Source organism: Miniopterus schreibersii (genome assembly GCF_964146895.1).
Source record: "Miniopterus schreibersii genome assembly, chromosome: 4".
In the NCBI taxonomy this organism is placed as follows: Eukaryota; Metazoa; Chordata; class Mammalia; order Chiroptera; family Miniopteridae; genus Miniopterus; species Miniopterus schreibersii.
In genome coordinates, this window is record NC_138105.1 from 46560411 (window position 1) to 46584181 (window position 23771).

Here is a 23771-nt window from a genome sequence, read left to right on the forward strand (position 1 = left end):
AATATATCAGTGAATGAATGAATGATCTTTTGGCTCTGAAAGATCGAGATTGTTAAATTTAGTACAAGTTAAGAATATGCCGTGCCAGGCGTGGCTCAGCGGTTGAGCATCCAGGAGATCGCCTAGGATCCAGGAGATCGCCGTTCGATTCCCAGTAGGGCACATGCCCGGGTTGTGGGCTTGATCCCCAGGCAGGGGCGTGTGTGCAGGAGGCAACCAATCAATGAGGACTCTCTCATCATTGATGTTTCCATTTCTCTCTCCCTCTCCCTTCCTGTCTTTGAAATCAATAAAGACATATTTAAAAAGAAGAATAATATATTAGGCTCAGTATAGAAACTGATACATTCTTTCTCAAGTTATATGTACAATACACTATGTCATTTAAAATATTCTTAATTTTCAGAAATGGAGATCTGACTTATACTAGAGATAGATTTGAATAAAGAGCATTAGTTTTAGGGCATAAGTTTTGTGATACTGACTTTGACTAAATTAGAGGTCACTTTGCTTCTTCTTAGCTGAGTGCTGAGTAATCGAGACTGCTGGGTAAGTCACTGTTTAATAAGCAAGATAGTATTGTACTTACACAGGTGCTGTGGTAGAGGTATTATGAGGTGCTTGTGGGATCATGGAGTGATAGTGGGTGGGGTAACTATTTCACTTAGTGGTGGGAGAATATTAGGGGGAGGCATCTCAGGGAATGCAAGGTAGCAAGTGTTCTATGACAGATGCCATGTCACATTTTGAATACTAATGTTACAGACATCCATCTGGAGTTGCGCTATCTCATACGGTAGCCGCTAGTCATGTGTCTGCTGAGCACTTGAAATGTGATTAACCTGAATAAAGTTAAAATACACAATGGATTTCAAAGAATCAGTACCCCCCAAAAGTAAAATAGTTCAGTAACAGTTTTTTGATAAAATATATTATTTAAAAAATGGGTGAAATTAATTTTTATTATTTTAATGTGACTACTAGAAAACTAAGTTACATATGTGGCTTGCGTTATATTTCTATTGTGCATTGCTGACCTAGACTGTACTTTAAGGACTGATGAGCCCCAATATAAAGTCCATCATTGTTTTGCCTCATCAATATTAACCAAATCACATGGGGGACTGATCACTACTCTTATTCTTGTTAGCATTAGATTTTGACATCTGTCTTTTCAAACTGATTTTTACATTTTGAAAATTTTACTTGTCAGTTAATATTGTACTTTGGGAGGAATAGTTACTGAGATTAAGAATCAGCTTGTTTCCCTCCATGCTTATATTAATAGTTCTTTGCATTAAAGAAATACATCATTTTAAAAGGATGAAGTATAAAGTATGTATGAGAATTATTGTCTATTAAGGCATAATTTGAGACTGTAATGTGTTCCTAGTTCCCCACTTGAACTGTTTCACTCTGTTATGCAGTGTGCTTAACTTACTCTCTCCTTTCCAGGATTGAATATGATGCATATCGCACTGATTTGGAAGAACTGAATCTTGGACCACGTGACGCAAACACTCTGCCAAAGATAGAGCATTCACAACATCTTTTCCAAGCACATAAGGAAAAATACGATAAAATGCGCAATGATGTTTCTATCAAGTTGAAATTTCTAGAAGAAAATAAGGTGAATTTATTCTTCCAAGATCTTTCTGTGGTCTTTTAAAAGTCACCTTAAAGAAAGATAAATAGAAAGTTTTTGCTTCTGTTAATTCTCTTTCATTACAGTTGCAAAATGGAATTTCATCTATAATGAGTGTTTGAGTTTTTAGAAGTACACAAAATATATTTACCTTTCTGTCATAAAAGTCATCAACTCTGCTTTCCCAGTCTTTCATATATAACAATTGGCAAAGGATACTTGATGTTCAACCGTTGATCTTCAGAGTAGTATTGGTGTCAAGTGCTTTATCAGCACTACGCTCTAACCAACTGAACTAACCGGCCAGTTGTTGTGTCAAGTGCTTTAAAAAGTTATGTAACGATAGATTCTGCTCTGGATATTTTGAAACCTTTTTATTAGTGGTAAGTAAAGATTTCTAGAAGAGCAGAGCATTCTTCGATGGAACCGGTAAATGAGGAATTACTAAAAAGCCCAGCTATCGCTGCAGTTGACATAATCTAGAAGAAATTAGCCAAGAAATCAATTTTCCATGTTATTTTTATGTAACGTGAACACATCCAAGGACTAGGACAGTGAGAGCTGAGATGGACCTACTATAGGCTTCACTTGGAGATGGATTCATATAATAGGCTCCTTAGTTTTGGTTTAAGTAAAGTATAGGTCCCATTTTAACATTTCTTCCATTACATGCATACTCATTTTTGTGAGGGGAGTTGCAGTTCTGGAAATGAGAGAGTCAGTAGTGAGCATGGTACAGAGTAGGTATAGTAGCTCAGTCCTGTAGAGATGAGGTCTTACCATTGCACATCTGGTCCCCTTCCTATGCTTTTCACATCCTCTAAAGTCATGATAGGCTTTCAACTCTGCTTTCTTCTAGGTACCCTCTTAAAATTATTCTTCAGTTCTAATTGTCTGTTGATATGTTCTTAGCCTTAGCTTTTCCTTAGAAACTCTTCTGATTACCATAAAAGCTGCAGAATGATACATTTCCTTGAGACCTACCAAATCCAGCACTGTCACTCACCCTTTTTTAGCTGCAGTGGGTGAAAAATATTCATGTGAAAACATTACAGTGGCAGTAAAGGAAACTTCAGCAGTTATCAGACATTTTGCCTGGCATCATTCAAACAAGAGCACAGTGCTGCCTGTTAGCATTCATTAGTTGAGCACATGAGATGGCATCATATTAGTCATTCATATCTCTGTCCATATATAGATCAGTTACACTGTTTAATATTTTTATGAATAGGAATATATCAATACTCAGATACAGATGTATATTTTAAATATGAAAATATTTTTGACATATTGCCCTATAATGGATCAGCACTAGACAGTGTAGTGCTAAATGAAGTATACTAGAATTATATGGGCTCAATCCAGAGCTAATGTGAAGGAAAAGAATTTGGGGTCCAGGACTTCTGCAAATAGAGAAAATAATTTTAGGAAATTCACAAAATAATAATTACATTCCATTGGGATCTAATGGTATTGTGTGCTATTCTCTGGATAGTGAAATTATGGGTAATTTTTGTTTTCTATAAATGTTTTGCTATTTTTGACCATTTCTGTGAAAGGTTGTGTTGCCTTTGTTAAAAGGAGGGCAAGTCCCTGGTCGGGTGGTTCACTTGGTTGGAGCGTCATCCCATACACCGAAAGATCGTGGGTTTGATTCATGGTCAGGGCATATACCCAGGTTGTGGGTTCTGTTTCCAGTCGGGGAGGGTGCAGAAAGCAACCAATTGATGTTGCTCTTTCTCTCTCTTTCCCTCTCTCCCTCTCCCCCATCCCCATCTCCATTCCCCTTTCTCTAAAACAAACAAACAAACAAAAAAACAAAAAAAAAAAGGAGGGAAAGTTATTTTGAAAGAATCAGTACCTTTAAACCAGCTATGCTTATATGGTTTTTGCAGAGTAAGTAAAAATGAGCAGACTACACAAGGATAGACAATGACTATTGACTGCTACTCCTCTTACTGTAACTGTTTTTGAAACTTGGCAGTAGATCCCAGATTTAAACATGAATCAGGGAATGCACTTTTTATTTGTCAGTTACTATGCATTTTACATATATTAGCTCACTTAATTCTCATAGGAACCTTCATTGCAGTAGCCATAAAAAGGAAAGAATACAAGACTGCATGATAGGCCCTGGCCCAGTAGCTTAGTCGCGTAGAGCGTCGTCCTAACACTCCAAGGTGCGGGTTCAGTCCCCAGTCAGGGCACATACAATGAGTGCATGAATAAGTGGAACAGCAAGTCGATGTTTCTCTCTCTAAAAATCAGTAAATAGAAAGTTGTTTTAATTAAAAAAAAAAAAAAAAAAAAAGACTGCATGACAGGGATTGGGAAATCAACATAGGAAACTGGTTTGGCTTGAGGTTGTGAGGGAGGAGGTTTGGGAAATCGTTCTATTTAACCCTATGTTTAGTTTGAGATGATGATAAGATATTCAAGTGGAAACAATTGGTAGGAAGTTAATGTTGTGGGTTTAGAATTGGGATAAGCAGGGTCAGGGCTTCAGAGATAAAGGTTTGGAAGTCATTGCTTTGAAAATAATGTCATTGTCACACCTTCTCGTCTTTTGACCTTTCTTACTATAAAACAAGAAAATAAAATTGCCTTTATTCTCAAGGATTTTTTGTTTGTAGATAGCTTGGAGATATTCTTTGTTTTTGGCTTTCCACAACTGTTATCAAGCTAAGTTTCAATTTGAACTCAGTAATCAACTATGTCTAAAATAGAATCTATAAATAAGCTGATCTTTTTATCTTTTTTATTTAATTCTTCAAAACTATAAAGAGATAATGTTGGTCTCTGTTATTTTAAACAATAAAATAACTATAATTTGGATGAAGACAAATCCATGAGAAAACTTTCATTTTTTGTTATTGTTGTTGAGCAACTTTTACCCTTTTATTTGTATAGCTCTGGCAAACAGAGGAAAAAACCAAGCCTTTAGGCCAAAGAACTGTCTCTCATCCCTGTTTGCTTTCTTGGCAGTTTGAAATTCCTCAAATCTGGGGTTTTTTGTTCTTTTGTTAAACTACAGCCAAATTTGTACCTTAATATCTCTTTTAAAGTCATTTGCCAGGTAATCTACTTAGCACTTGAATTTTAACAAAATTTAATATACTCTATTTCTTAAATATTGTATATTGAATTTTTTAAAAACAAGTTATCTGAAATATCAGTGAGGGTGCTATTTTGTAACTTGATGATGTCCTAAAGGTAGTAATACTGCTTTTTTTAAAAGCTGTTTTTGCAGCTTTACGGAGGAGGCTGTGAGGGCTTTCTTTTGATTCTCATATCATGGCTATTGGAGTGTCTTCCCATAGCAGCACTTCTCTTCTAAAATGAGATGCCAAAAAACCAAACCCCTAGAATATGCATAAAGCAAAAAGCAAATAGTCATTGAGTAAAGGACTAAGAACCATTCCTATGACCATTGTAATAGATTTTAGTGGCCCAACATTGTGAGAATGTTTTTGTTTGTTTTGTTCTTAGAACTTTTTAAAAAATTTTGAGAGGGATTGGGAGGGATTCTTAGCTATATTTTAGAAAGTTGAGGTGTTTATATACATTTAGTTGAACCTTCCTTCCCTGGTGAAACAAAGGGAATAGGTATGTAAAGTCCACACACTCATGTATGTGTGCATGCGTTAATACTGAGTGAAACATGCACATACCTATATTTATCATAGATTTCTAACTATTTTTAGAAATAGTTTTATCCTTAATGGAAAACATTGAATTCTACTGTTTTCAGTCTATACTCCATTCACCCATCCCTAATATATTGTGTTTCTCTTTAACCTAAACAGCCCTTCTTAATCTCTGATATTCTCTTCTTTGTTTACTAAACAACATTGAGTTGCACAGCATTAAGGACAGAGTTAACTAGGCTCTTCTAACGTTTCTCCTTTTATCAATATTTCTCTTCTCCTAGACCTTTAAATAATGTAACTTGAGCTATCTCGTGGATTAACACAGTTTATTTACCTTTGATTGTTCCTTTCAAGGTTCAAAACAAAGCATAGCTACTTTAGAAGAAGAAAAAAAAAGACATTGCTGTTGCCTTGTAGATTTTGTGAGAATAGGTACCGGGGCTTCTTTTACAGTGCTCATGATACCTAGCAATGGTGTTAAATGTGCAGTAGTCATTTAGCAAGTGCGTGTTTGCATTTCTTTCCAGAATGAGAGGTACACTGAAGGCAAGTGAGAGAGATGGAAGTAAGTGAGAGTCAGCTAGCATGGAGTAGAAGGGCAAATCCTCAGTACCTTACTCTGCTTCAGTGAGGGCAAAGCACACTCTCAGAAATGCTGCTGTTGTCTGCAGTGTGTACTGTTTGCATGGAAAGAGGAGACTGTTAGAGAAAAACTGCAGCTCATTGTGTGCAACTTACTTTTATTTTTTTAAAACAGCTTTTTTTATGGTTTGGAATCACGTAGAACATAAAAAAGTAATTTAAGATTAGTGTTTCCCTTAAGGTGACTATAATTTAACTCTGGGGTGGTAAACCTCTTTTCAGGGTTATTAATGTATTAGGAAAAAAAGAAAACCCTGTCAGAGATTTAAGCAAGCATTTTAGGATATAAAGAAAAAGCAAGGGTCCCATTAATTTTATTATAGTCTTACTTTAAGAAGGGCAAAATATACTTACTTCAGAGTAGTGCTAGTTAATTAGCTATAACCATATGCAGTGTTTATTTCCATGTATTATATATTTCAGTGACTTAAAGGATGATGGGGGCAGAGAAAGATGAACCAGACTTGGGGTCTGTCCTGGGCACATATGTGATTATCATAGTTATTTAATTTAAAACAACACACAAAAAACTGTTTTCTCAAAAATCATAGTCATTCTGATTCTTAGGTTGGTGAAAAACTGTTGTTTTCATTCACATCACATTTTACATATAATCATACAGTGATATTCCTGTATATTAGGATTTCTTTTCTAATATATTTCAGACTTATTTTATATGCATCTTATTATGAATTTAACTTTCAGAGAAAAATATGAATTAAAGTAGTGAGGCAGGAGAAAGGAGAATACATAGGAAATAAAACACAGCAAAGTAAACACACTCATGTAATATGGGACAGCTGTCTAGTTGTGGTGACTCACTGGCTTTATGGAAATATATATTGTAATAGGAAATATTCAAAGCCTAGTACATTCTTGAAAAATATGCTATAAATGTTTGGAAAAGCTTGGAGGGCAAAGATATTCTTTGGCAACTGATCGATGTCTCACATGGATGTTTCTCTTTCTCTCTCTCTCTCCCCTTCCCTTCCCTCATCCTCTTTCTTAAATCAATTTTAAAAAATAATTTTAAAAACCTTCTCTTTGAGAGCAAAATATATAAACCTTTGAATTTTAAAAAATAGGTATTTTTTGCCAAATTTTAAGGAGTATGTTAATCATTACTTAATATGTGCAAACACATACATTCTTGAAATCTCTTTTCCCCACTGTTTAAAAAAAGACCTCTAACTTCTTGCTCTTGATACTTTTAAAATATTCATTCCAATGACTTACTGTGTTCTATTACTGCAGGCATAAATAGTATTGCCTCTTGGTATTTGTTCATAGGTCAAATGAAATTAAGTTATGTAGGTAAAAAGAACCACACCTGATTCTAGATTTAAAAAATAATAATAATAAGCATTTATGGATTGAAATGTGTAAGTATAATAAGCAACCTTAACACTGTGCCAGATATGATTACCTACATTGGGTCCTGTGAAACATTCCCTTACCCTTGCAACTTTACTTTCAGACTTAATTCCTGAGTATATTTCATCATGTAATTTGATATAATTTCATGTTGTCACTGTCCTTTTTCCCATTCATTTAACAAACCTTTTTTCAGATACATACTGTGTGCCAGTGTCAGGGAGAAAATAACTTCCTCCCACCTTCTAAGTTCTCCTCACTAGTCTAATAATCAAATTAACTGAGACAGATTAACGAGAAAATGTCTGAAATTTATTATGGATGTGTGTGCATAAGAATATAAGACCCAAGGGCATTGGGCAGTTGAGGTTTATGGGCCATTTTGGACAAGGAGAAGGGGAGCAAGAGGATTTCAAAGGGCAAACAGGAAGTTTAAGGGTAGATGAGAAGGAACAAACGTGGTAAACAAATTTTTACCTGGACCAGAAGCAGTGGGACATGGAGTCTAACTAACAAACGTCGCTATATTTCTCCCTGGCTGCCACAGCTAGTTTATACTGTGATGTTAAGGTGGTGCTCTCTTCCTTGAAGCAGGCTTTTCTATCTGAATTCTTTAGGCAGGTTAGGGGGAGGGTCAAAGTTTCTTTCTGAGTCTTTTGTTTCTTAATAACCAGCCTAAAAACAATATCCCAAAAGGCGTATTTGGGGGTGGCAAAACTTTAGTCCTGCCTCACCAGGAAGTGTTCTGGATATCAGTGAGCAAAGTAAAACAAATTCTACCTTTGAAGAGGTTGTGGGCTACTAAAAGGTACAACATTGGTCAAATCACATGAAAAACACATATATATATATATGTGTGTGTGTAATTTTGACTGACCAGTGCTTTCAAGTACAGGTACATGGTCAGTTAAGAGTGGTCAGGGCAAGCTTCCATGAGAAAGTAATGTTGAGCACTAACTAGGTATAGTGAGAGGCAAAGAGTGTTCCAGGTAGAAAGAACAGCTTGTATAACAGCCCTCTGGTGTGTGGGGAGGGGGAGCACCGGGTGGTTATGTTCACAGAATGAATGTGACTAGAGCCTAGAGAGAAAACTGGGATGTAAGCAGGGACCGGACCATGCTGTCCTTACAGACCTTGTTAAGGAAAAGTTCATTTTGATATCAGTGGGAAGCCATTGAAAGAATTCCTGGCAAATGATAGGACTGAAATACGGAGCATAGATTTGAAGCATAGATTTGAATAGAACCAAAGAATGAATATAGTAGCTTAGAGGAGATGATGGGAGCTTGGATAAGGGTGATGGTGGTAGAAATGGACGGAACTGAAGGTTTCAAGAGAGAATTACTTTAAAAGTAAAACAAATACATGTAAAATACTGAAAATAGATTGATGTATAATTGGCACCTTTGACATTTTATTTCTTTATTTAGAAAATAGTCACTGATTGCTTTTTATGTGCCAGTCAGTGGGTTAGGTAGTAGCAGAAATATAATGGTCTTGCCAATACAGAGTTTATAGTCAAATAAGAGAAATAGGCATTAGCCAAATAATTACATAAATACAAGCTATGACGTGTTGTGAAGGAAAATAGAAGGGATATGTGAGTATACAAAGGGGAGGTCTCGACTTGGTGTGGGGGTATAGAAGGCTAACTAGAGGAAGACATTGGAGCTTAGATCCAGAGGGATGGAAAGGAGTTAAATAAAGATGTGAGGAGGAAGGGGATTTTCTGTAGAAGGACTGGAGTATGCAAAAGCCAGCTGATGGTCAGTGAGGCCACAGCCTGAGGACTTGGGAGAGTAGCTGTGGATGAAGTAGCCCCAGGTAGGTGGGGTCTACACAAGAAAGAAATGACACATGTACAAGGTTATTCATTGCTGCGTCACCTGAACTATCAAAAGATGAGAAACAGCCCAACAGTTCAGCAGGAAAGGACTAGTTGAATAAACTGTGGTTCATATATAATGGAATACTTTGCAGCTGTTTAAAAAAAAAAAAAGGATTGTTATTGATAGAAAGAGCCTCAGAGCATACTATTAAATGAAAAGAGTAAGGTGCAAAGCGGTGTTTACAGTACAATACCTTTTGTGTAAGAAAGGGAGAAAATAAGAATGTATAATTATATATCCTTGTGCTAGCATAAAGAAAAACCAGAAGAATTAACTAATTAAAACTGGTTACCATAAAAGGGGAACAGAGTAGTTGGAGACAGGAGTGAAAATGAGACTTTTTATTATATACTTTTTTTTTTAAATATGTCTTTATTGATTTCAGAGAGAGGAAGGGAGAGAGAGAGATAGAACCATCAATGATGAGAGAATCATTGATCAGCTGCCTCCTGCTCGCTCCCAATGGGGGATCGAGCCCGCAGCCCAGGCATGTGCCCTGACTGGGAATTGAACCATCACCTCCTGGATCCTAGGTTGATGCTCAGCCACTGAGCCATGTCCGGCCGGGCTATTACATACTTTTTATATCATTTAATATTTTGATCCTACCTATTCAAACAATAAGATTTAACTCTAAAAAGAAAAGAAAATGATATCTGGAAAATTTTTGGTTTTTAAATAGTATGCTTTATCTTTTGTCAAAATGAGAATTTCTGTTTTTCAAACATAGTTTAATATTTATTTATATAGTCTATAATTTTCCTCTTAGCTTTAAAATCAAATGATTAATTATGTGTTGGAGAGAACAGAAAAACAGTTAACTTGCTAGGACATGAGTTCCCTCCATTCTTACGTGACAGATTTGAAATAGTGTGATATAGTACCTTTCATTTATGTCAGAAAATATTTCCACAGATGATATCATGTTTGCTGCTGTTAGTGGTTTGGCTTGCAGATCCCTTTAAAAACAATTTCTAAACCCACGTAGAGGAGGAAAAATTTGCCCGTGGTTTGCATTGCCTCCTTTCTCTTTTTAGAAAACAGGCAGAAATTAACTATCTTTATATAAGCCATGCAACCAAAAAGAATTGTGAGTTGTGGGTTGGCTTTGAAATTAACATCATCCAAGCCATAGTCATCGGAATCCTTTTGGTAATTTGCAGTTGTCAGCCAGCGTATGCAGGGGTGAGAGAGCATGCCTCACTAACTAATCCATGTAGTCTATCTCGGTTGTGCTAAGATTTCCAGCATGCAGTCGTTGGAAGGAGAGGTATTTTGTAGACAAGATGTAAAAGCCGTTCATGAGAGATAGCTTTACAACCATGAAGTGCTGTTTTTATAGAATTGACTTGGTTTCCTGTGTATGTGTGTGTGTTTTCTGACCCTTTTTGGTCAGAAGTGATTAACTCATTTGGAAAATAGGATTTGGGTTTCATTTTTGTTGTATGTTACAGGGGAGGGGATTATTCGGTCCTTTCACTTTGAGTAAACAAGGTTCACTCATGAAAATTTACTTCTGAACCATTACTGCTGTGATGTATCTGTTCTGTACACTGCTTGGGGCCTATGTACTCCTCGGATCCACATTCCACTTATTTTGCCAACCTTGGGTATCACCCAAATCAGTTTGTTGGGTTTTGTAATAAAGTAGAGTCTTTAAGTGATCAATGTAAAACTTGAACAGATCACTTAATAATCTGCATTGGTTTTGGTGAGTGGCGTTACTGCACTTTTTTTTTAGTTCTAAGTAGTTACAGTCTCTTCAATTTACTTAAAAGTAAAACCTCTAAGCCCGGCCGGGCGTGGCTCAGCAGTTGAGCATCGACCTAGGATCCAGGCGATCTGGGTTCGATTCCTGGTCAGGGCACATGCCCGGGTTGCGGGCTCTACCCCCAGTCAGGGGCGTGCAGGGGGCAGCTGATCAATGATTCTCTCATCATTGATGTTTCTATCTCTCTCTCTCCCTCTCCCTTCCTCTCTCTGAAATCAATAAAGATATATTTAAAAAAAACAAACAAACCTCTAATTAGTATTTCTGAATAAAATCTTGACCACTAGCAGTGTTTAAGAATTTGACTTTGCGTTGTTCTTTTTAACCTTTCCTTAAATTTCTCTCAGTAATGACTCAGCACTTTCATTTTATAGATATTCCTTCCGTGGCTTATCTAAACTTTGCTTTGTTAAATTAAAAAAATCATTTGATAACTAGGTTTCTTGTTTATTGCTCTTAAACTTTATAACATTCAGGTTTTCTGTTTTTATTTCTGTCTTTAAGTTTTTAAAAGATACTTTTCTAAAATTCCATGCATTTTTTTAAGGTGCTTGTTTTGGGCTATTATAATGCCTAATCCTAAAAATTATTGTATAAAGGTATTATGACAAACTCCCTGTCAACAAGCAACTTACAGTCTAATGGAGAGCATTTAGTAAAATCTGTTATATCTGAGTTAAGCATGAAAAAGAGAAAGTACAGAATTTGATGAAGAAAAGCATTAGTGTGGGCTGGAAGTGCCTGCTAGGCTAGGTGGTAGGATGACTTAAGAAGGACCACACAGGAATGAGTAACATGAGCATTGGTGGGTAAAGGCCAGAAAAAAAATTCATGAAGAAACTCTGGATCATATGTTTAAATGATTTATAAACTTTGTTAAATTTTCTGTTCTCATCTTAAAGCAGAGCATAGGATTACTGTTAAAGGATTTTTTTAAAGAAAAATAATGGCTTTATCATAAATTTTAATAAAGCTTTTTGATTAAGTTTACAAAAAGTTGTTAGGTGCATTGGATCAGAATGTTGTAAGTTGTATAAGAGATGGGGTCCTTAATCTTAAAATAAAAAGTTAGTTTTCCAAGGTGTAATACAGAAAACCATAACTTTGAAGGAAAACTATTTTATGAATATAAAAATGAGTATGAGTAGGCCTTTGGTTTAACTATAGGTCCCTGTTGCCCAATGTCCAAAGGCCAGTGAGAACAGGTTCACCTAATTGATGAAAGGAAATAGCTGGCTTCTTAACTACTCTTCTGTACCTAAATTAATTCTGAACCAGGATCTCAGATGCTAACTTGAATGATACTTAATATCTCCTCTAGCAACTGTGTGTTACTGTAGTGCCAGGGCCATCTCCACTTAAAGCACATCACACTGTGCTGTGAATGCCTGTTAGTCTGTTTCTTCCACTGGATGTAAGCTCCATGGATGCATCTGTAGAGCACTTCCTTCTTACAGTAAGTGAATTGATAGACACTGATCTTTGAGTAATGTGTACATGGAGGAAGCTCTCTAGAACTTTTATATTTTATATATATATATATATACATATAGATTAGATAAACATATATATGTATATATGTCTAATATGTGATCTAAATGATCATGTACTAGTGTACAGATGGTGATGCTGAGGTTCAGAGAGGTTAAGTATCTTGCCCAAAGTCTCACAGCCAGACCAAATCTAGATCTGTTTGACTCCACAGCCCTGCTTTTAGTTAAGTGAAATGAAGCTACAATGCCGCTCCAGTAAGGTTCTTAAAATAGCAGAGAAAAGAAGATGGGAGATAACAGAAGCCATACTGGTCATGTGTGTACTTGGATCTCCTGGAAAAAGAAGGGAGGAAGGGGAGGAGCGAACACTGTAGACCATAGAACAGAAGGGCAATGGAAAATGTTGCTACAGCAGAAGAAATGCACTGAGAACTTTACTATACCATTGTATAAAGATTTATAAGACATTACCACAGTTGTGTGACCTGGCGTTACTGGGGTTTACAGATTATGTTTTATCAGGTACCTTCTTTTCAAAAGAAGACTTCCCCTCCTTGTAGGATGCTTTTTTTTTTAGTCTGCTTGTCAGTGACTTGTTGAAACCTGTCCCAGTGAGTCAGAAAAATAAAATCTGTTCTTCCACCTTTACTTGTAGTTCACATTTGTCTTTCCTTCTCTCACTCCCTTCCCAATGCCCACGCCCTTATTTTTGATAGTGCCTCTTCCTCAGCTGGTAGTTGCTTTGACAGCACAGGCTTTTCCAAATCTATTACAAAGTAATAAAATCACAAGCCTAATTAAAGACCAAGACAGGTATACTTTCCTGCTTGTTACTCTTCTGGCCTCTTACTTACTGAAAAAAGATCAGTGATGGGCAGAGAAAGCACATAATTACACATTTTTAAATAGTTGGGGGTTGAGAGGAGTCAATACATATTAGTAGTTGGAGACAGCTTACTAAAGAATGACTTTGTTTCAGCTTTTCCTCACAGCTACTACCCCAATATTGCTGTACATGTAATATAAACCCCTATTTCATCAAATTATTGGAAGAGCCAATAATCAATTTAGAAGAACTTAACAATTATAAATATATTATAACTAATAACTTTTAACTAGAAATTGCTTCTTTTTTTCAATTACTTCAGCATCTCTGATAAGAAGGTATGTAATAAATTTGATTTGGGGGGAAAAAGTTCATTTTTATGGTTTTGATGCCTACAAAGTAACACTTCAGGTTTTTCAGTCAGTAACTTTGTAAATGGTATTTATCTTCTATTGATACATGCTGTGTGGGCAGGAGACAGTTTTCAGTATAATCTGCTTGGCATCATCTATCAGTCCTGCTCTTAAATTTCTCTTACCCAGTTTCTATTTTAAACCCCAGCTTGTCTCTGCCTTAGTAGGCAGTGTTGAAGTTTGTTTTGCCCTTTAACAATTAAAGTATTGTATGCTGTATTTTAGGTCATTCACCAGATGTTGCTATAGTGGTTTTGCTTATGTCTGATCTGGTTGCTCATTGTTTGGCAGATCTCTATGAAAGTTCTTTGTAACTGAGTTCACAATGATTTAGTGTATTTCTAAATTACTGTAATTGTTTCTGATGTTAGGTTTTGAAAATTTGTCAAATTTTTCGTCATCCCGTTTCTGCCTGGAATTGTTACCTCTATCTTCTTGTGCTCCTATTTGAAATCCCTGTTTTTCTGTTGCATTTTGTTTATCCTTATAACCACTTTAAATCTTTTCTAACTTAGGACAAACATCAATAAGTATTTCATTATAGATTTTTCTTGCTCTGTAATTATGAAAAGATCATATGAAAGTTTAATATTGCATTAATCTTCATAATTTTAGAGAGAATTCACTTTTCCTTCATCTGCTCCAACCCTCGTGTTAGATCCTTGTCCTGAGGATGTTTAAATGCAACTTCAGGGCCAGAGACAAAATCAGGAAGGAGACTAAAGTATGTCTTTTCTACATTTCTACCCCTCTTTTAAGTGCTCTGGCATATCTCTTTTTGTTTGTTTCAAACTTTGTTGAAAAGCTTTCCAAAATGTTTATTGCCTCTGAATAGAGGCAGGTCAGACTAGGTGAAAGAACGTGGGCCGGCTTGGAATTAGACATTCCTGCGTTCCCCAAATGCCAGCCCATCTGCTTCCTCGCTGTCTAACCTCGGGCAAGTTACTTAACTCTCTGAGGCTGCTTTTTTAAACTAACATGGAGAGAATAAAAGATGACAGAGTAGATGTAAGGTTAACGTATTATCTGTCACGTAGAAAGTGCCTCACAAAAGTTAATGTCACGCACCATGTCAAACAATAGTCTCCCCAAAATACTTGGCTGCTTCTTCGATTCTGTATGCTCATCACTTCTCATGATCTGAGAGTATAAGCACAGAAGTAAATTTAGAAGGTGTAGGTACCCTGGCATATTTCCCCAAATTTTCTGGCTTTTTGCCACTCTCCTAAAGGTAGGGCTGACCTCCCCACTCAACGTCCTTCTTCCCTAAGCCGGTTCTGTTTGAGAAACCAGAATCTTTCCTAAATTGACCTTTACAAGACCAAATAGCCTAGTAAAGCAAACCTGATAAACAAGCCAAATAACTTAAAATAATACTTTTAAGTCTTGTTAAAACTGCTTATATGTAGTGGCAGCGACATAGTCATTACCAAGGTTGCAAAATTTAGTTCTCTTTAAAATTGTAACTGCTTCTCTAATATTATTTAATTCTTCCCTTTAATTGGTAATGATTTATATTTATTTACTAACCAAAACATTCTGAGGATTCCTTGTAGCGTATCAGTCTGAACTGCACTGAAGACATTATGTGAATATGTGTCAGCGTAAATTAGTTGATCAAAAATAGCCAGAAAAGAAAATATTTTTAAAATTCATTTCATTTAGAAAGTATATTCACATTGAAGATTAGTTTATTAGTTTAATTTCCCTTTGTTTTTTATTTAGTAATAGTTTGATTGGATAAAAGAGTCAATAGCACTCATTTAAATTTGTATCTGATTTTGAAGACATACCACCAAAACTGAAACTTGTACAAGGATAACATTTACATAATTAGTGCTAATAGATAAGTGAGATAAGTCACCTCTTTTGGTATAAAATAGTTTCTAAGATTAAAGTGACAATGAAACTTTATACTTTATTTCCATAATTATAACTGAAAATCTGTGAATCCCCAAAGACTCTCTCTATTCAAGGGAACTGCTCTGAAGTGTATGTATACTTTTAAAGGCTTTGTACATCAACCTTCTCACAATTACTGGGGTGATGTTTTTGTGAAAACGGGTATTGTATCATTTTGTTGTGAAAACTAGCAGTCAGTCCTAAAAGCACCCTCTTTCCTTGGTTTTCCATGGATTAAGTTTCATTGGGGGTAGGGGACCATTTAAAACACAGTTAATATGCCCAATCTGAGGCTTGGTTAATGAGCTCCCAAGCCTTCCTCAGCTATAAGAAAAGGTGTTTCTCCATGTTGGGTTTGTCAGCTACCCCAGGGGCTGGGGAACCTGACTTGTGTTGACATTTGTAGGGTTAGCTAAAGCTTGTCTGAAGTCCTTCCTATTTTCCCTTTGACTATAACTTTCTAGACTGTGATAGCAGCTCTCCAGGGATCCAGTATATGAATCAAATCCTGTACTCTGCTTTTATTGTTTCTTCTGATTCTAAAACATGGAGATTAAAATTCAAGTAAAAAATTTTTTGTGACCCAAAGAGCAATAACGTAATTAGGTAGAACCTATTTCTGAACATTAGAATTTCACACTAAACGTACAGAAGACCCTGAGTTGCTCTGTAATTCCCGAGCCAAGAATCATCTAAAATAGGAAAACAGGAAAGGCCAAGTAATGGTGGAGCGAGGTTGAAAATTACTTTGCAATGCAGGTAGGCTACTAGTGGGAAAGCCTTTAAAAAATACCTCTAAATAGGGAAGAGGAATTGATGGGATGGTTCATAAACTGATATATAAACTTTCAGATATATTAAATCTCTAAAAGAGGAGCTAGTCTCTGTCCTTAGAAATAAATAGGAATAATGTTTTTCTTTGAGTTTCCAGATATATATGTATACCTCTATTTAGAAAGCAGTTACTTTTCTCAGAAAATCTTAGTAGACAGGAACAAAAGAAATTTTCTTAATTCAATTTCCTCATTATGCAAGTGAGAAGAGATTTCACACAGTAAACTTGGGGTAGAAATGGGACTAGAGGCCCATTTCCCCAGTTCTTTTATTCTCCTTCAGCTGTATCCACTTCCTGCTGCAGTTAACAAGAGTCTCTGCTGGCAAAGAAAAAGGTTATCTACCTAACAGACAGAGGAAAGGGCAAGTTAATAAATGGCTTATTTGTAATAAATTTGCTTTGTTCCTGATCTAGAAAATGTCATTTTAGAGAAGGAAAACTTAAGTGTGGTTTGCAAAAATTCGAAATGCAACACATATCATCAGTTCATGAGAATTTTAACATATATTCATATATTTTTATACTAATCCTTTTTTGTTTATGTGTTACAGATATCTTATACCATTTGTAACTTGTGATTTTACCCTCTTTACAATGGCTTTTGACAAACCAAAGGTCTTAAACTAGTTTATCAATCTTTCCTTTGTTAGTGCCCTTTTTGCCCTATTTAAGAAATAATTTCAAACCCAAGGTTGTAAGATTTTTGGCTTTATTTTCTTCTAAAAGGTTTAGATATTTTTATTTTTCACAATTCCAGATTCACCTGTAGCCTATTTGTTTATATTTTATTTATATCATGTGAATCAGGAATCCAGTTTTCTCTCCAGGTGGTGGATAGCCAGTTTTCCAGGCACCATTGTTTCTTCCCACAGCTTTATTGATGTGTAATTGACTTAAATAACTGCATGTGTTTAAGGTGTACAGTTTGACAAGTTGTGATATATACAGACACCTATGAAACCACCACCAAAACAAAATAGTATGCTCATTACCCCCAAAAGTTTTCTCAGCCCTTTTGTAATCCAAACCCTCATTACCAGGCAACCACCTATTTGCGTCCTGTTACTATAGATTAGTTTGCATGTTATAAATTTTATGTAAAGGGAATCAAACAGTTTATATTCTTTGCTTTCTGATTTCTTTCACTGAGCATAATGTTTTGCAATTCATTCATTTTGTGTGTACTCTTTTAAAAGTCTTTGCCAAACCCAAGATCATTAAGATTTTCTCCTGTGTGTTTTCCTAGAAGTTTTATAGGTTTTTAGCTTTGACACTTAGGCCTTTGATCCATTTCAGTCTAAATTCTGGAGATGTAGTGAGGTGTTTTAAGAGTCAATGTTTACTTTTCATGTCTCAGTCCTTGGACCTCTTTCCTGTCTACCCACTCTCCTGATGAGCTTATCTAGTCATGGGGGTTGCATATCAACTGTATGTTGATGTACTATATGGACTCCCAATTTGCATTTCCATCCTAGACTACTATCCTCAGTCTCAGAAATGCAGCTACCTCGTCAACGTTTTCATGGCTATGCCTAAAAGGCATCTGAAACAGCTCTTATCCACCTTTCCCCTCTTCCTCTGCTGCCTCTTTTTATTTTGCTGAGGTAAACTTGCATCGGTTTCTGCTTTTGAAAGGGAAATAATTCTATTTCTTCTTTCATGCTCACACTTCTCAAGCACTCGGGACACCAGATGTGTGGCTTTTTTCCCCACACTGACCAATTCTCTGATTCTCTGGGCGCCGGCTGGGTGTCCTACAATTTAATTCAGTTCTGACACTGTGGACACCACTACCACCACCACCTTCAGACACCAATCGAAAGTCCAGGTTGTCACTTGTTCTTCTGACCAACTGGCTATAAATCAAAGGTTCCCACAATCCCTCCTCAGGTTCGATCATTTGCTAGAGTGGCTCACAGACCTCAGGACAACAGTTTTACTACTAGATTACCAGCTTATTACAAATATTAAAGGGTCAGGTGGACAGCTAGATGAAGAAGTAGAGGGTGAGGTCTGAAAGGGTCTGAGCACAAGAGCTCCTTCCAAATGGTGTTGGGGACATGCCACCCTCCTGGCATGTGAATGTGTTCACCAACCCAGATGCTCAAAACCCCTCCAAACCCTGTACTTCAGGAAATTTTATGGAGGTTTCATTACTTGGGCATAATTGATTAAGGCATTGTCCATTGATAGTTAGTTCAGCCTGTAGCCCCTCTAACCTCTAGCCTTATAATCACAGTTTAGTTCCCCTGGCAACCAGCCCTCATCCTGTGGTTATCTTGGGGCTTTCCAAAAATCTCATTAACATAAAGTGGGGTATGGTTGAAAGGGCTCATTATAAATAACAAAAAATATTCCTTTCATCTCTTTGCTCTGGAGTTGTTTCAGAAATAGGGCAAGAGACCAAGTATCATAACAAAAGATGTTCCCATTCTGTTGTCATTTAGGAAATTACAAGGGTTCTTAGGAGCTATGTTCCAGGAATGAGAATGAAGGTTGGATGTATTGTCCTTAGTATGAATCACAGTGTTACAGTCCTCCCACAAATTCCAGATCAGTGGGTTCTAAATAAACGAATTTTTATTTTACTAAGACACGTAGTGTTGTTGGAAGATTTGACTGTCAAATAGGTAAACTTGGATTCCACTGAAATTGAATGAGTACTATTCTTTGTCAGACAGTGTGCTGGGTAGTGTCTCATTTCCTTTACCTCTTACAACAGCACGACAGATTCAGTTTGGTAATGGCATCCCTGATAAACGGATAAAGACCTTGGCCAATGAAGTTAGAAGTAACCTGTGCCTGGTGTCACAAAGACACTAGAAAGTGATACAACTAAGATTGGCACACATGTGTGCCATGCTCCTGGCTCCAAAGCTCTTTCTGGTCCTTTCTGTAGAGGAAGAGTATAAAGATGGGGATATTTTACTAATGACCCAGGCAAATCACAGCTACAGACTTGGGGAGGCTGTGACCAGTATCAAACTATGCCTGACGCAAGTCTTCCGAGAAAGTTGGAAGTACAGGTTTTCAAAGATACTACTACATTTACTCCAAAACCGCAGTTAGATCTTGGGGCTGGTTATAGCAGCTTTGCCTCTTATTTGAATCTCTGTTGCCTACCTCCTTTCTCTCTGCGTTTCTATCACACATCACAACCCTGCCAACCCCTCCCCTCCCCAGCACAGGCGTTTCTGCATTTACTGTGTCACCCAGCTTAGCCTTTCCCTTTCCAGGCCCGTCCTCCACCTTTTGATTTTCCTCTTTTTCACCATGTTGTCTAGAACCCTGTTCGTTGCTGGGAAACTGCATTCTTCACTCTTTCATAGATGTGCCACTTACCTTTTGCTGCATATAAAACATCCAAAGCTTAGTAGCCTAGAACAACAGTGACTTGTTATTTGCCACAACTCTGGGGGTTGGGTAGTGGGTTCTTCTGGTTTCACTTCCAATTGGAATGACTGGTCCTCTCTCCCTGTGGGCTTTCATCCCCAAGGAGGCCAGCCTGGCATCCTCACAAGGTGGTGGCAGTAGCCCAGGAGGGCAAGCACTCTCTCCTCAGGCCTCATTTTCTAATGTTGCATGGCCAAGCTCACTTTTATTTGTTAAAAGACAAAATTAACTGATTAAATTTGGAGATTTGATGGGCTTTACTAAGCAATTAATAAATCGGGCAGCAGCATCCCATCTAGCAGCTAGAAGGGCGCTCCAATGGAGTTGTACAAAATGGAAGGTTTTTATAGGCAGAGTTTGGGACTAAGAAATTAAGAGGGGACTATTTCTGACAAAGACACTTACCCTTAGGGGAAGGTGGGGATCTTACCAGCCAGACTACCTCACTAGTGTGGATCAGGAAATTTCCACGCTGATTTGTTTAAAATTTCATCGCAGCACCCTGGCTGGCTGGTTCAGTGGTTATAACATCGGCCCATGGACCTAAGAGTCGAGGGTTCAATTCCCGGTCAAGGGCACGTACTTGGGTTGCAGGTTCGTCCCAGCCCCTGGTTGGGGTACGTGTGTGAGGGAGGCAACCAACTGATGTGTCTCTCTCACATTGATGTTTTTCTCTCTCCCTCCCTCCCTCCTTCCCTCTTCCTTTCCCTCTCCCTCTCCCTCTCCCTCTCAAAAAAAATCAATGGGAAAACCATCTTCAGCTGAGGATTTAAAAAAAAAAAAATTCCATCCTGGAGAGGCTGAAACTACAGTTAAGTTAGGTTTTACATCTAGGTTTGGTGTCCTGGGCTTTTAGCACAAGTGACAGCCACCTTGGGCCTGTGGTTTTTCTTTTTAAGAGACTGTAGAACAGTCCTCAAGGGTATGGATTTTAAGAGGGGTGATTCTCTGGGGCCATTGTTATAACAGTTATAATAGTCCACTCTAATAGAATACTTCACTCATCTCCTAAATTCCCATCCAGAAACCTACTTTTCCTCTGATTGTACTGTTTCCTTAATACATGTCCCGAGGTTGAGGCTCCCCATCCTTTGACATCCATACTTGGTGTAGAGTATATATCATATAGTAATTTATATATACTTTTCCCTCTTCAATATTTGATTTTGAATGTTCTTAATTTGAGAGGATATTTAATGATATTTTTTCATTAATGCCCTCGATAATGTTTGAAAACGGTCAACAGAGTACAGGCCTGCCTCCAAGATAATGCAGGTTCGGTTACATACCACTGCAATAAACAGGTCGTAATCTTTTTGCTGGTGGACGGTCTTGCCTTCAGTTTGTAAAAAGTGCAATAATCTGTGAAGTGCAGTAAAGCTGACCACAATAAAACAAGGTATGCCTGTACATGTTTAGCTCCTTAAACTGATCTAGCCCATGTAGGGAAATTAAAAAGTCATCAAAGGCTCAGACCCTGCTGAACGGTGTACAGTTGGTATGTGTGAACTATTTTGCATTATTAAAACATCTTTCCCTGAGGAGAGAGACACTATGTGTGACATGTAATAAGTCACCTTACAGTTCATTGTCATTGGTGTTAATGCTTTGTCTTGTACTCTGCCCTGTTCACAGGTTAAAGTATTGCACAACCAGCTGGTCCTTTTCCACAACGCCATTGCCGCCTACTTTGCAGGAAACCAGAAGCAGCTTGAACAGACCCTTAAACAGTTCCATATCAAGTTGAAAACGCCTGGAGTGGATGCCCCATCTTGGCTTGAAGAACAGTAAAATCACTCCTGGAAACAAAACAAAACAAAACAAGAAAGGAAAGGAAAGCTACATGGTTATGTTTCTAAACAAAGCTAATAAGAATGAAGTAGAGTTGGGCAAAGAGAGATGGGGCGACAACCATTGTAGAGATTCTCACACAAATAGCTTTAATTTTTCCCTTTTTCATACTTTAACAATTGAACTGTTAAATTTGACGGGAAGGTGGGTGGTTTTAACGTAAACATAATTTCTATAATCTGAACACAGTAATTTTCCTTTTTGAGAAGTCCTTTTGTACTGTAAGGGTTGATGGCTATTTCTGTAGTTTGAAAACATCTAATATAGATTTGCACTGACCAGATCAAAATCAAGGGTTTTGGTCCTGGGAATGAGGGCCAGTTGTAACTTTTCCAAAGGGAGGTTTACATGATTTGTATCAACATCAGATATTTTATATATGGATATATTAACCATCTTTAGGAGATTCATTTTCATGTATTGTCTTAAAGAAAGAAGAGACTATTTTGCAGAGTAAAATTATTTGGTGTTCCTGCAGCATCCACAATAGGCAGCCGCTCTAATGAATGATTGATTGGCTTGTGGAGTTTTGGCAAATACCTTCTTAGAAATGAATTTGTACCATTGTAATTTTGTTTAGACTTTTTTTTTAAGACGCAGGAATCACACTGTCATTTCTATGAGGCTTTTGAGCTTATGAATATGCATCATCCAAAGTCATAGGGTGGTTATGTTAGCAGTCTTATGATTCATAATGAAATCTGCTTAAGATAATTTTTTTTGGACAGGTGGACTTGGGAATAGAAATTCTTGATGGTTTCTAGAGTAGAAATCTGTGCTCAGAAAGCTAGTTTTTGGGTAAAATCCCTTTTGACAGAAGTGAATTCCTAGACAGCTTTCATTGACTTCCATATGTAACAAACCAGTTAAGCCTTAAATCACAGATATGTGCCTTCTCAGATACAGTAATTCTTATTCAACCAATGTACAGAATTCATAAGGAAACCCCTTTCAGATAATGTTTGACCTGCCTGTTCCTTGTAAAGGAGCACTGTGTATAAATGTTGGGTTTCTTTGTACTTACTCGTTAAACCACATTTAGGGTTTAAGGTGAAATCAACTTTTGAATATACTGTTTGGTTTTTCTTCATTCCTCTTACGGAATGGGAAGACAGGAGCTTTTTTCATTTGAGAAATGGAAAGGCAGTATGGGACAGTGTGGTGGTGACCAGAAGGGGAGACTAGAAAGGCCAGCGCTGTTTTAGTTGCTCAGCACTGTTGGTTTTGTGTTATGTGGTTGGCCCGTCCACTGTGTGGTTCAATCAGTAATGTAATCCTTTTTCAGTATAAGTTCTCTTGATTTTTGTCATAGACCTAAATTAATATTTTGAGAGGTATTCCTTCACCTGTTCTTTTGTGTTGAAATGAAGTACTTAAAATTACTGTTATACATGAACTTTGTGGACTGTAAGATTTGTTATATATGTTCAAATGCCTTTTAGCTGGCTTTTTAAATAATATGCCTGTTTTCAGTGCTTATACAATGTAATGTGATTGTAAATCCTAACCCTATTTTAAATCACTCCCCCTGTGTATTTGTACTCGGAGAGCCTTATTTTATTCTTCCAGCAGAATTACTACTTGTGACGGTTCCTTTACATTCCCCAGAACGTGCCTCTGCTGTGAATTTTGTATTCTTATTAAAGTGTTTGCTGCAGTACCTGTTTCTCTGGCTCGTCATCATTTAAATAAGAAGCAACTATTTGGAAATTCTAAGGACATAGTATTTGATGTTTCTGTTACTTATAATTGTTTTATCTCAGTAAGTTATTGTTTTACTTCAGTTGGAATCTCTTTAGGGAGAACATGCCCACTCTTCATACATTTCAGTAACAATTAGAGTAGCTAAGGAATTAAGTGGTTTCATAGATTGATTTTTTTTTTCCAGAATAAACTAAAGATATTAGTGATTCAGAGACATGGGTACCTGGGCAAAAGAAATAAGTTAATTAACATATTAGCCAGTTGGTTAAGTAATTCTTATTCATTGTAGAAAAAAATTAGATGTTAATTTTTTAAAAAAGATAAAATCACTTGCCAAGTTAACAAGTACTGCATGGAACCACCTAACTCCCCTGAAGTTAGAT

The 23771-nt window shown here is 36.9% G+C and overlaps 1 protein-coding gene across 2 annotated transcripts in view; it reads left to right on the plus strand.

Annotated features, from left to right (window-relative positions):
- ARFIP1 (ARF interacting protein 1) overlaps positions 1 to 23344 on the plus strand; it is a 77123-nt gene extending 53779 nt beyond the window's left edge. For both annotated transcript variants that reach the window (XM_081134097.1, XM_081134098.1), the window contains 2 exons: positions 1456 to 1630; positions 21469 to 23344. In XM_081134097.1, coding sequence (XP_080990223.1) covers positions 1456 to 1630; positions 21469 to 21624 — 331 coding nt within the window. In that variant the 3' untranslated portion in view covers positions 21625 to 23344. The remainder of the gene's footprint in view (positions 1 to 1455; positions 1631 to 21468) is intronic.
- Positions 23345 to 23771: the final 427 nt, after the last annotated feature.